The following is a 14,408-nucleotide window of genomic DNA, read 5'->3' as shown; positions in this document are numbered from 1 at the left end:
TGGTGGACATAAAAGACTGAGTAAGCTATTCAAGATCCATGGACAATTTATTCTCTAGTAGGGGAGGAAAAAAATATACATCAATGCAGGGCAGTGTTGAAAATGCACTGTATGGCCTCATTAATCAAAGTGTTGCCCAGGGATCAACCTCATCTGGGAGCTGTTGGAAATGCAGACTCCCAGCATTGCCAGCATCTGCATTCTGCCACTACCTCAGGTGCTTGTCCGATGTTGTGGCATAATATGTTAAGCTGCCACCTGCGATGCTGGCATTTCATATGGCTACTGGTTCGAGTCTCTGGTGTTCCACTTCTGATCCAGCTCCCTGCTAATGCACCTAGGAAAGCAGCAGAAGATGGCTCAAGTCCTTGGTCCCCTGTATCCACATGGGAGACACAGATAAAGTTCCTGGTTCCTGGCTTTGGACTGGCCCAGCCCCAGCTGTTGTAGCCATTTTGGGGAGTGAACTAATGGATGGAAGATTGATCAATCTCTCTCTCTCCCCTATTCTCCTTGTAACTCTGCCTTACAAATAAATAAAACAAATCTTAAAAAATATGACATTTTGAGTGATCAGATATGTGAGGGCATAGCAGTTAGGTGCCAAGGCTGCTTCAGATCAGAATGCCACACTAGGTTTAGAGTTTTTAAGATAAGCATTGTAGCCACAAGATATGAGTATGATGCAGATCATCTCAGAGGTGGGATGCAGCTTTGCAGTCCCCCTGTCTCATTACCCAGTACAATCAGAGCGGTGCTTTAATAAGAGGAGTCTTATGTGTGTCTATGGGATGTTTTGCCAACTGGAATTGGAGATGAAGGGGACAGCATGATGACGGGGGGCATGGGAGGCAGCAGCTGCAGAGACTGCAAGGGGAGAAGGGAGTTACAGGTGCTTGGCACACAGGCTGCAGGGCTGGGATGAGGGAGAGAACAGAGAGTCACGCCACCAATGACACAAGTGGAAACAGGAGAAAGACTGGCGATGTTTTTAGAAGGGAATGTGATGTTGTTTTTTGGCTATGCTGCTTAAGATGCTAATGAGACGTCCCGTACAAATCATCCACCAGTTATTCAGAAATGGCTCTGTGGGACTCAAGAGAGATGTTGGGGAGGGAAGCAAAGGACTGGGACTTCTCTGCAGTAAGGTCATGGTTAGTACAGGATTGTGGATGTGCAAGGCAAGACAGTCAAAGGAGAGGAGAGACAGACAGAACCCCCTGGCTTGTGAAGAGTGTCGAAGGAGGATTGTCTCCTGAGCACATGGTTTCTTTTTCTTTTTTTCTTTTTTTAAAGATTTATTTATCTATTTGGGAGGCAGAGCTACAGACAGAGATGGGAGAGACAGAGAGAGAGAGAGAGGTCTTCCATCTGCTGGTTCATTCCCCAAATGACCACAACGGCTGGGTCTGGGCCAGGCAGAAGCCAGGAGCTTCTTCTGGGTCTCCCATGTGGGTGCAGGGACCCAAGGACATGGGCCATCCTCTGCTGCTTTCCCAGGCACATTAGCAGAGAGCTGGATCAGAATTGGAGCAGCCAGGTCTTGAACCAGCACCCATATGGGATGCTGGCACTGCAGGCAGTGACTTAACCCACTATCCTACAACGCTGGCCCCTGAGCACAGACAGTGTAAAAGTGCACTCTGCAAGCAGATGTCCTCTTTTCTACAATAATGTGACTGTTGAGAGAGAAGAAGCTTTCCTTGTACACATGAAGGGGTTCCTTAATGGCTTAGGAAATTATTTTCCAGGTATAGATAGTCTCCATGAGCATACAGAATAAACAGGACAAGTCAGGCATAATTTTACTGCACCAAACACAGCACCACTTAAAATATTTTTCTTTCTAATTTCAATTAGTCTGCTATATTTTGTGGAGTTTTCTTCTGTTGTCTGTTTAGAACTTCATTCCAATATTTTGTAATGGTAACTTCCAAAAATGTAGAGCAGTTGAAAGAGTGGTAAATGCCTTTATAGCTATCACCTAGATTCTGCCAGTATCATTTTACTATGATCACTTTGTCACCTGCTTTTCTTTTTTAAATATTTATTTGAGAATCAGAGAGAGAAAGAGAGAGAGAGAGAGAGAGAGAGAATGGCTTTCATCTTTTGGTTGACTTGCCAAATGGATGCAACAGTCAGAGCTGGTCCAGGCTGAAGCTAAGAACCAGAAACTCCATCAGGTCTGCCACTTGGGCAGCAGGGACCCAAGCACTTGGGCCATCATCCACTGCTTTCCCAGGTGCCTTAGCAGGAAGCTGGATCAGAAGCAGAGCAGCTGGGACTTAAATTAGCACTATGATATGGGATGGCAGCATCATAAGCAGCGGCTTACTCTGCTGCACCACAACTCTGGCCCCACCAACTTTTCCATTTATGTATTCTGTAGAGGGATTTTGGTAAAAAAATATTTGCAATTATAACAAACTTTATGTTCTGCTTTAACAAAAAGATTTCCCCACATCATTACAAATTATTTATAAACATTATTTAAAATGATCTCAAATTATTTCATCAAATATTTTCCATAATATAGTTTATCACACCACACACCCAGCAATGAGAGTCAGTAGATGAGGTTTGGGTCAGAGCTGGGACCTGGGGCAAGATGGGAGACAGGGTGAGACTAGTGAGGACTGTTAGGTCCTCTTCTTGCTTTACTGCTTTTTTGTTGTTGTTCAGCAGGAACTTCCTCAGACTTAGAGAACAGTGACACGTACAGTACATAGGCTTTTTTCTCTTGATCCATTACCTTAATGATATCCAAATATTTTCATGTGCATTTCCTATAAACAAAGGTATTCTATCAAGCCACAACATAGAGATCCAAGTCACAGCGTTGACATTGACATGTTGTTGCCATCTGATATTCATGTCCTGTTTGTGTTGCACCAAGTTCTTTAATAGCCAAAGAAGCTGTCACAGGCACACATTGCATTGACTTGCCATTGTGTCCGCCTGGAAGAGCTGCTTTCCTTGAGGCGTTTGGAAAGTACAGGGCAGTTAGTTACTAGAATGCTCCTCAATTCCGATTTGCCTACTTTTTTTTCCCATAATTACATTCAGGTTACAATTCTTTGGCAGGAATATCACAGATGTGATGCTGTTTACTTTTCATTACATCTCATCAGGAGGCAAAGGCTTTTGTTTTTTTTCTCTTGCTAATGTTCACTTTGATGACTTAGGGTGGAATTTCTGGGCTTCTGCACTGTCAAGTTATTCTCTTTTTAATTAGCATTTGGTGGGGAGATATTTTGAAGCTATGTAACTGTTCTCTCTCACCCTCTCCCTCCCATATTCTCAATCAATTATTAATAATCTGTTTATGGACTCCTGGTTTCCTGTTGTATTTGATAGAATTACGAGGGTGCCATTTCTTTCCTTCACACTGATGCTTTTTCTCCTTGACTTGGGCAGTGACAGCTCTTGCACTGTCTTTTTCACATGTTCCCATCAGAGTGTTCTTTGTTTGTATTGTTCCAACCATGGAATCAACCATTTCTCTGGGGAATACTGATTATTTTTAATGAAGGATTATAAAATTATAACGGAGGTGGGTTGTGGTGCAGTGGGTTGAGCTGCTGCCTGGGATATTCATATGTAGTATTGGAGCTCTGATTTGAATCTCAGTTCCTACACTTCCAGCTTTCTGCTAATGTGCCTGGGAGGCAGAAAGTGATAGCTCAAGTGCTTGGGTCCTGCCACCTGTGTAGGAGACCCAGATCAAGTTCCAGGCTTCTGCCTTTTGCCTGGCCCAGTCCTGGCTTTTGCAGGCCTTTGGGGAGTGAGCCAGCAGATGGAGATTCATTCTCTGTCTCTCTCTCACTCTCGCTCTTGTTCTTACTCTCTCTTTTTCTCTCTCTCACCGCCCCCAGTGTTGCTCTGACTTTGAAGCACATGAAAATAAAAAAGTAAGCATTAGAAAAAATGAAGTTATGGCCCAGGCGTAACTCAGTGCTTTCAGGTCTGAAGAATATTTATGTCCCTTTACATTATGTTCTCTATTTTAATTTTACTTATTTCAAAGGTAGAGTGACACAGAGAGGGGGAGAGATGGAGAGAGAGTGAACCCATTCCCCAAATGGCAGCAGTGGGCTGGGCTAGACTGAAGCCAGAAACCAACCTGGAACTCCATCTGGAGTTCATTCTCATTTTGTTCCTTCCCTATTTATCTTTCTCTGAAGGTGACAAACCTGATTCCCATTATTCTTTTTATTTCTTTTTAAGGTTTTTATTTATTTGAGAGGCAGAGTTAGAGAGAGAGAGAGAGAGAGAGAGAGAGAGATATGGATGTGTGTTCTATCTGCTGGTTCACTCCCCAGATGGCTGCAATGGCTGGAGCTGTGCCATTCTGAAGCCCAGAGCCAGGAGCTTCTTCCAGGTCTCACATGCAGGTGCAGGGTCCCAAGCACTTGGGCCATCTTCCATTGTTTTCCCAGGCCATAGCAGAGAGCTAGATAGGAAATGGAGCAACCAGGACTTGAACCAGCACCCATTTGGGATGTCGACACTGCAGACACCAGCTTAATCCATTGTGCTACAGCCCCGGCCCATTATGCTTTCTTTTCTTTCTGGTTTTTTTTTTTTTTTTTTTTTTTAGATTTGTTAATTTATTTGAAAGACAGAGTTACAGAGAGAGGTAGAGACAGAGAGGTAGAGACAGAGAGAGGTGTTCCATTTGATGTTTCACTCCCCAAATGGCTGCAAAGGCTGGAGCTGCGCCAATCCAAAGCCAGGAGCCAGGAGCCTTTTCTGGGTCTCCCATGTGGGTGCAGGGGCCCACGGACTTGGGACACCTTCTACTACTTTCCCAGGCACATTAGCAGGGAGCTGGATTAAAAGAGGAGCAGCCGGGACTCGAACCTGTGCCCATATGGGACGCAGGTGGCGGCTTTACCTGCTATGCCACAACACCGCCCTCCCCCATTATTCTTAATATATCCGTATCTACATATGTGGTTAATCCCCATGTAAGTAAGCAATCTCTCATCACTGTTGCTGCCATCCGCCCTCTGCACCCCCATGCCTTTCTGACCCTGTCTGTACTCTTCCACCTCACGTTATACTCCCTGGCCATGGGAAAGCCCTCCTCACCTTACCAAGGCTTTGAATCCTGTACCAGGTTACCCCATTCTTGCTCTGATTTTGGTGCCTTCTGTGGGCCACACTTGTCTCGCTCCCTAGCCTGCCTTATGTTACTAACGAACTATTGAAAAGAGGAATAGCTTTATTTATTTATTTATATTTTTACAATTTTATTTAAGTTATACAAGTTTCATGTATTTCATATATACAGATTTAGGAATATAGTGGCACTCCCACCCCTCCCCCCAACCCTTCTTTCTCCTCCTTCTCACATTCCTATTCTTAATTTTTACAAAGATCTATTTCCAGTTTACTTCATGATCATATAGTTAACCCTACACTAAGTAAAGGAGTTCAGCAGTGGGGCTGGTGCTGTGGTGGAGCAGGTAAAGCTGCCGCCTGCAGTGCTGGCGTCCCACGTGGGCACCAGCTCCAGTCCCGGCTGCTCCAGGAGTGGAGGAATAGCTCTTGTCTGCTTGGAAGAGGGCCAGTGAACTTACGAAAGACCAGACCTTGTACCCCATTCAGAGAAATCCTATGATTACTTCAACCTGAGCTTGGCAGGGGGGAGGGGGACAAGGAAAGGCTAAGGCTTTTCTTCTGGGCTTTGGAGTTTTCTTTTTTACCTGAATATCTGTATCCAAGGGCCAAATCACATCCACACTGTCTCCTTCCGCTTGCTGGTACTTAAAGGGAATCAGCTGAACTCCATGGCTTCCAGCCAGCTGGGGCTAGTCCCATGGGATTGCGTACTCATGAAGCTATTGGTTCCCAGACATACACTGTGGGGCTCAGGTAACTTACTAGAAAAACATAGTAAGGACACCACTTTCATTTTCTGTTCCAACCTGGAGAGGAGCACAGAAAAGGTGCCTCAATTCCATGATACCTTCCTCTCAGTGGATGGGTTGATGGAACTTGAATGCTCCACTGCAAGCTGTAACCTTTTGCCTATTTTCCTTTGGGAAGGGAGGACTAGATTTCATCATAGATAAGAATAGGGACCAGCAGAGAGGGCAGAGAGAGTGCTTGTGACTAAGGGGAGGTGGAGACTTGTTTTACTTATAATAAATAAAAAGAATAATGGGAATCAGGTTTGTCACCTTTAGAGAAAGATAAATAGGGAAAGAACAAAATGAGAATGAACTCCAGATGGAGTTCCAGGTTTCTGGCTTCAGTCTAGCCCAGCCCCAGCCACTGCTGCCATTTGGGGAGTGGATTCATGCTCTCTCTCTCTCTCTCCCTTCCTCTGTGTCACTCTGCCTTTGAAATAAGTAAAAAGGGTTTTCTTTCAGGGGACTTTGTCCCATCTATAGGAATGCTGGAGATTCCCAACTGATGGGGTAATCTCCATTTTGACAATTCAAAATTGGGGACAGGGCAGGGGTGATGGTACAAAGTTGAGTTTAGCAGAGACGGATTGTTGAAAAAATCTTTTCTACCTTGCTAAAGTGAGAGAGGATAAGTATATATTTTTAATTGATTTGAAAGAGTGACAGGGAGAGACACAGAGAGAAACAGATCTTTCATCTGCTAGTTCACTCCCCAGTGGCCTCAATGGCCAGGGCTTGGGGCAGGCTGGAACCAGGAACCAGAAACTCCATCTGGGTCTTCCACATGGTGACAGGGCATCCTCCACTGCTTTCCCAGGTGCATTAGTAAGGAGTTGGATTGGAAACAGAACAGATGGGACTTGAACAAGCACTCTTAAATGGGATGCTGGTGTTGCAGGCTGTGGCTTAACCTACTGTGCCAAAATGCAGGCCTGGGTACCTTACTGTTTTCATTTGTACTAGAAATATGTAACGTGGATAGATGTTACTTTTAGGAAGTTATTTTGTTGATGTCATTTTCTTCAGTCCTCTGAGGTTATCTTGTTGATCATTAATTTTGAAAAATTATTTTCGACAGCTACCACCATGTTTGAGGCTGGAAAGGGCAAACACAATCCAGATGAGTTTGCTGTGGCGCTCGATGAGACTCTCGGAGACTTTGCGTTCCCAGATGAGTTTGTCTTTGACGTTTGGGGAGCCATTGGGGACGCCAAGCAAGGATGAGGCTGATGACGATGATCCACCCCTGAAGAAATGCACCGTGGTTCTTTTTAAAAACAACCCCATAACAACTTCCTTTAGAAACTTCTGTGACCTTGGTTTAGCTTTATGTATGAAGAATACATTCTTTGAAATATTATTTTGATTTCTGAGTTATTTTTAATGCCATTGTTTATGTGGTATGCCTAAGAAAAATGATCTAAAATATAAATTGTAATGTGAGTTCAAAAGTTTTTAAAGTAAATTTTAAGGTGTATTTCTAGACAGATGATTTTGCTTCCTGTGAACACCTGTGCTTTTATTTTCCACATATAAGTAGCTGATGACAATAGGTCTATAATTCTTTAAGTAATGAAAATTAAGATTGCTGTGTAATTTATCTCAACACATATTCATTTTGTTATACCTGCTTGAACAGTACATGTTAGGAAATGAGAAGTGAATTTTATGCCCACCATGGTTCTAGAAGCACTGCTTTTTTTTTTTTTTTTTTTTAATCTACTGTTTAAGGGAATGAAGATTCCACCGGCCTGTTGATTTCTGTGCCCACCCCTCCACTGGAAAACAATGATTGGTTGATTTTCTCTCTTCTGTTTTTTTGTGATTGCTTTTAAGACTTATGGTTGAGAGTTACTGTGCTGCGTGTGTGTTTGCATGTGTGCAAGAAGAATGAAAAAGAGGCAGATAAGTTACAATCATGTGCATGGTATTTTTTTTTTCTTTGCAGTTCTTAAGATATTTCCTTTTTACCCAGGGCTACTTTTATGTTACCCTTTATAAGCACTCCAGGGAAGGTTATATACTTTTTGTGGAATTTTTCTTTTGAAAGCTGTTTACTCAGAAAATAACTATGTTTGAGAACATTTGTTTTGGGATTAGGCAGCAACCTTTTTCAGCCACTTAAACTTTATGAGGAGATACTATCAGAAATAGATTCCCCCCCAGTGGAAATAAAGGAGGAAGGGAGAATGGAGGAAAAATATTAATCTATTATTTTAGAGTTCTAACACACATTTTCTATAAACCTTATATTATTGAGAAAATTGACGGTAAACAACAGTTTTATCACTGTTCCTTGACATTTTATAGGTGTGAGAGAAATGGAAATGGATGGTTTCCACATAGGTCACTTAATAGAGCAGAGCATGGTGTGACCAAGCCTCCTTTAAAAGTGCTGGATGGAAAATGCTGCGTGTTGCCTGGGTAATCATAAGTAGCAACCTGTGAGGGATGTGCACTGGGAAATCGGAAGGAGTCCCCTCTTCATGCTGGGTTATTGCTTAGATAGCTCTGTTGTTTCTGGTAAAACTTTACTGTCAGCCACTTCTTTTCATGTAAATTTAATGCTCTGAAGCTGGTATTCTTTGTCCAATTTGAAACCTGCACAAGAATGTGTTTTAGTCATTAATGGATAAGAAAAGTAACTTACAGGCTATGAATTGTTTTATTACTTTTTCTTCTTTTGAAAATAGGATCCACCTCAGGCTATAATTTGTTGACCTTGTTTAGTGGGTTTCTTTCAGTTCCCAAAAATTCATTTTTTTTTTTTTTTTTTTTTTGGAAAGGCACAGTGATAGAGAGATTTTCCACCTGCTGGTTTACTCCCCAAGGGCAGCTAACAGCCAGGACTGGGCAAGGTTGTGATGCCAGGAACCAGGAAATGCATCAGATCTGTAGTGTGGGTGGCAGGCACTCAGGCACTTGAGCCATCATTTGCTGCCTTCCAGGATGCAATAGCAGGAAGCTGAATTGGAAGTGGAGTAGCTGGTACTGGAACTGGTACTCTTATATGGAATGCAGGTATTCTGAGTGGCAGCTTAACCTGCTGTGCCACCACTCCTGTGTCTTCTTGATACCATGTCTTTTAGAAAGATACAAAAAAAGAGCCAGAGCAGGTATTTGTTGATTAAGACATCTACATCTCACACTGGAGTGCCTGAGTTTGATTCCTGGCTATGGCTGCTGTCTCCAGCTTCTACCAGTGTAGAATCTGGGAGGCACTGGTGATGGCTCCAGTAATTGGGTTCCTGCCATGCACATGGAAGTCCTGGATTGTGTTCCTGGCTTTGGCCTGGCCCAGCCCCAGCTTTGTGGGCATTTGGGCAGTTGAATCAATGGATGGAGCTCTCTCCTCTCTCTCTCTCTGTCTCTGTCTCTATCTCTGTCTCTCTTACTCTCAAATAAATAAAAAAGAGCAGATATTTTTAGGAGTAGGAGAGTTATTGGAGGATTTAAGAGGCTTATAGAAACATTTTTAGTTTAATTATAGGAATTTTTTGGCACTAGATGTTAAATTTGAAATGATTTGTTGCTTATTATTGACAGATGTCAGTTTTTCCTTCCTTGTTGGGCATATATGAAGACTGGTACTTGGTGCTGTTTTCCTTGTGATGAGTAGAATGCCATATTTACAGTGATCATTCCACAGTTTCGATGTGTGAGGTACCAACATCCATGTATTGCTATAACTATGCTTGTCTGTTAGTCTTCAGTGGGCCATTATCATTACTAAGGACTTCAGTTGGGCCCAGATACCTTTTATACAAATAGATTTTTCTTTGAAATGTCCTTGTCTCTTACCTCTATAACTAAACTGGTAACCATGTCAGTTCTTTTTTTAATGTCTGTTGTTCACATCTCTGAAAATATATTTATTTGTGAGCTTTGTGTCTTTTTAGTGCCCAAAAAAGGAGCAGAGTCAGTGTTTAGTGCAATCCCCTAAGTGTTGGCTAATTCTTGCTGTGATGAGAGAATTATTATTTTTTTTCTTTGGTAAATGTTCCACTTCATAGGCACTACTAGACATTTTTAGGACTCTTGTTTTTTCTTGTTCTATAGATTCCCTCCCAACGGTGAGTGATTATTTCGTTTGTTGTTGATTTCCTTACACACAAAATGGTGTCTTCTTTCAGTGTCCACTAGGAATGCACAATATAGGGGGAGGCTTTGAGGTCCAGGGAATTAAGCTGCCTCTTAGGGTGACTGCAACCCATATGGAGTGCTGGTTCAAGTCCCAGCCACTCCACTTCTGATTCTGCTTCCTGCTAATGCACTTTAGAAGGCAGCAGATGATAGCCCAAGTACCTTGGTCCCTGCTACCCATATGGGAGACCTGGATGAGTACAGGGCTTCTGGCTTTGGTTGGGCCCAGCCCCTGGCAGTTGTAGGCATTTGGAGAGTGAACCAGCAGATAGAAGATCTGTTTCCATCTGTTTCTCCATCTCTCTTTGTTGCTGTTTCAAGTAAATCTTATGTGGCAAAACTTGCAGATGAGCATTGAACATTGGAGTCAATGGGGCCATGAGCATAGTTGGGTCCTACTGTATACATTATGATGATTACAGGTGGAACATTTTGGATTTTTGTGATGCTTTAAAATTTAAACTATATACTTTTATTTTTTAAACTCTCTAAGAAATCAATTTTAAAAGCAGTAATCAGTTAACTTCTGTTTGGAGCTGCTATAACCGTTATGATAGCATGACTCATAATTAACTAGGGATATATAACTTTATTTTTCCAAATGAGATATAAGTTGCCCTGCAACTTTAGCAAATAGACACTTTCCAAGTAAAGGACACTTCATTGATCCCACATTATTGTTAGACCTTCATCACATCCTGAAACTTGTGGTCTTTTTTAGTCATCATTGCCTATCCAGCATGGTAGCAAAATTAATTTCTTCCACGAAATGGAGTTTTCAACATAATAGCTCTTCTAAACAGAGCTCAGTTATCTGCCAAAGATGTAAAAGATAGGTCATATTATGGCCCTTTCACTCTCTGATGCATCTAAAAATAGATGGCTACCAAGAACCTGGCTGTTACTCTGGGGGAGGTGCTAGGGTAGAAGGACAGCTGAGGTTTTACCCGAGCTGTAAGCGGATAAAGGGATAGGAGATGCTATGCAGCTCACAGTCCCAGTCCCAGTGCCCTGTGTGAAGTACACATGTTATTTTTTTGACACAGATAGAGGGAAATGTCAGAGTAATTACAAGTCCCAGCACATATCATAGTTATAAAATGCTTCTACAGTTGTGAAGTGCAAAATGGCACAGCCTGTTCCTACCCTATTACTTGAAATCTTAGTTCTAAGAAATGATTCATGGTTATTATCTGCAAGGAGGGGGGAGGTTGAATATGGCATGTTTATTTCAGTTGGAGATAGTAAGTCTCCATAAGACTGAAGTATAGTCTTTGATATTTTTCAAGCAATGGCAAATAGGAGGAATTAAAAAAAATTTTAAAGATGACTTTGAGACAACATTTAATATTTTGAACTGTGCCATGTGATAGTATTGATTATATACTGATAAGGTATTCTTTTATTTTAGAAAAAAGGTTTTCCTTTTTATATAAGTCATAACATATACTTAAAAATGTTTGAGATTGAATTTTGGGGAGATCTTAATCTGTGAAGTTGTAAATTATATTTTGATACTGTTATAAATATATTGTTTACTATATTTATACTTATATATGTATAATTTAGTCATGTGTTGATCAAAAAGTGAATTATTTGTAAAGCTATGATTTTGTACTATTTCCTAAAGTGTGACTCCTTAAAATAAGAAGCTTTTCATGAAAAAAGTAATGAACATATTTGTCATAAAAAGGGTTGAGGTTTTAGTACTTTTGGACTTTTAAATATTAATAAATGACAGGAAAAACATATGCCATTGTTCAGGACTGTATTTTTTTTTTTAAAGATTTATTTATTTATTTGAAAGTCAGAGTTACACAGAGAGAGGAGAGGCAGAGAAAGAGAGAGAGAGAGAAAGAGAGAGGTCTTCCATCTGATGGTCACTCCCCAGTTGGCTGCAACGGCTGGAGCTGTGCCGATCCGAAGCCAGGAGCATGCAGGTGCAGGGGCCCAAGGACTTGGGCCATCTTCCTGCTTTCCCAGGCCACAGCAGAGAGCTGGATTGGAAGTAGAGCAGCTGGATCTCGAACCGGCGCCCATATGGGATGGTGGCGCTTCAGGCTAGGGCATTAACCTGCTGTGCCACAGCGCCAGCCCAGAACTGTATTTTTTTTTTTTTTAACATTTCCTTAGTATACTTTTTTTTTTTTTTTTTGACAGGCAGAGTTAGACAGAGAGAGAGAGAGAGAGAGAGAGAGAGAGAGAGAGAAAGGTCTTCCTTTTCCGTTGGTTCACCCACCAAATGGCCTCCATGGCCGGCGTGCTGAAGCCAGTGCGCTGCGGCCAGCACGCTGTGCTGATCCGAAGCCAGGAGCCAGGTGCTTCCTCCTGGTCTCCCATGCGGGTGCAGGGCCCAAGGACCTGGGCCATCCTCCACTGCCTTCCTGGGCCACAGCAGAGAGCTGGACTGGAAGAGGAGCAACCAGGACAGAATCTGGTGCCCCAACCAGGACTAGAACCCAGGGTGCTGGTGCTGCAGGCGGAGGATTAGCCTAGTGAGCCACAGCGCCGGCCCAGTATACTTTTCTTTTTTTTTTTTTTTTTTTTTATCTTTTTCTTTTATTTAATGAATATAAATTTCCAAAGTACGTCTCATGGGTTACAATGGCTTTCCCCCCCATACCGTCCCTCCCACCCACCACCCTCCCCTTTCCCACTCCCTCTCCCCTTCCATTCACATCAAGATTCATTTTCGATTATCTTAGTATACAGAAGATCAGCTTAGTATACCTTAAGTAAGGATTTCAACAGTTTGTTCCCACACAGAAACATAAAGTGAAAAATAATAGATGATTTTTTTTTAAATGATGATGAAATCAGATCAGACCTATTGTCATGTTTAATCCCAGTGAGAGTCAAGTTGGGAATTGATAGTTTCTTTTCTTTTTTTTTTTTTTTTAACAGAAGATCAGTTTAGTGTACATTAAGTAAAGATTTCAACAGTTTGCACCCCCATAGAAACACAAAGTGAAATATACTGTTTGAGTACTCGTTATAGCATTAAGCCTCAGTGTACAGCACATTAAGGACAGAGATCCTACATGAGGAGTAAGTGCACAGTGACTCCTGTTGTTGACTTTACAAATTGACACTCCTGTTTATGGCATCAGTAATCTCCCTATGCACCAGTCATGAGTTTCCAAGGCTATGGAAGCCCCTTGAGTTCTCCGACTCTTATCTTGTTTAGACAAGGTCATAGTCAAAGTGGAGGTTCTCTCCTCCCTTCAGAGAAAGGCACCTCCCTCTTTGAAGACCTGTTCTTTCCACTGGGATCTCACTCACAGAGATCTTTTTGCCAGAGTGTCTTGGCTTTCCATGCCTGAAATACTCTCATGCGGCCCAGTATACTTTTCTTAACATATGTTGTAGAAGGTATAATCTCTAAGGTCTCTCCAGCTTTAAAATCTCCAAATTATTTGCTCTGATTCAGTAAGAATACATAGATATGTGCTACCACAATTCTTTTAAGATAAAATAGTCATCAGCTCTTTCTGTTATAAGTTAGACGTTTACCTAATATGACACTGTTCCTTCACTGAATATATTTTATGGCAATGATTTCCAAACTATCTTATGAGTAAATTAGAAGAAGATATAATAATGCCTTTTGGATTTATAATAATTTGATACAGTTTGAAGTTCCTATGAGAGCCCTATGAGAAATCTTTACAGTACCATGCTAATTCCATATGTTTGGTGGTGAGACCCAGAAATCTGCATTTTGACATCTTCCAGGTGATTCTATGGAGATGAGTCTTGGATCTTGAGGTCTCTGAGGATCCCAGACTAACAATAGGGTAGGAAGATAGATGTGACTTCAAGAATTCATGATCTATGAAGGTAAGTAGAGACAGAAGAAATTTCTAATACAATTAGATAAGTGCTGATGTGGACATAGATACTGTGAGTAAAAACTATATACGACAGTAAGATTCCTCTAAAATTTGCAAAGCAGACGATTGATTTTCTCCCTCCCTCCCTCCCTCCCTCCTTCCCTCCCTCCCTCCCTCCCTCCCTTCCTTCCCTCCTTCCCTCCTTCCCTCCCTCCCTCCCTCCCTCCCTCCTTCCCTCCCTCCCTCCTTTCCTTCCCTCCTTCCCTCCTTCCCTCCCTCCTTTCTTCCTTCCCTCCTCCCTCCCTTCCTCCCTCCATCCTTCCCTCCTTCCCTCCTTCCTCTTTGAAAGTCAGAGTTACAGAGAGAGGAAGAGACTGACAGAGATCTTTCATCCTCTGGTTCACTTCTTAGATGGCTACAATGGCCATGGCTGGGCCAAGCCAAAGCCAGGAACCAGGAGCTTCTTCCAGGTCTCCCACATGGGTAGCAGGGTCCAAACACTTGGGCCATTTTC

The 14,408-nt window shown here is 42.2% G+C and overlaps 1 protein-coding gene across 2 annotated transcripts in view; it reads left to right on the top strand.

The window, feature by feature from the left end:
• Positions 1-11,812, top strand: part of GIPC2 (GIPC PDZ domain containing family member 2) — a 100,949-nt gene extending 89,137 nt beyond the window's left edge. The window contains exon 6 of one of the 2 annotated variants that reach the window (XM_051857580.2): positions 6,997-11,812. In XM_051857580.2, coding sequence (XP_051713540.1) covers positions 6,997-7,142 — 146 coding nt within the window. In that variant the 3' untranslated portion in view covers positions 7,143-11,812. The remainder of the gene's footprint in view (positions 1-6,996) is intronic. The other variant, XM_070078194.1, reaches the window with a different exon arrangement.
• Positions 11,813-14,408: the final 2,596 nt, after the last annotated feature.

This window comes from Oryctolagus cuniculus, chromosome 7 (genome assembly GCF_964237555.1).
Source record: "Oryctolagus cuniculus chromosome 7, mOryCun1.1, whole genome shotgun sequence".
Classification (NCBI taxonomy): Eukaryota; Metazoa; Chordata; class Mammalia; order Lagomorpha; family Leporidae; genus Oryctolagus; species Oryctolagus cuniculus.
Note: the sequence above shows the minus strand (reverse complement) of the source record. Positions and strands in the feature narration are given on the sequence as shown.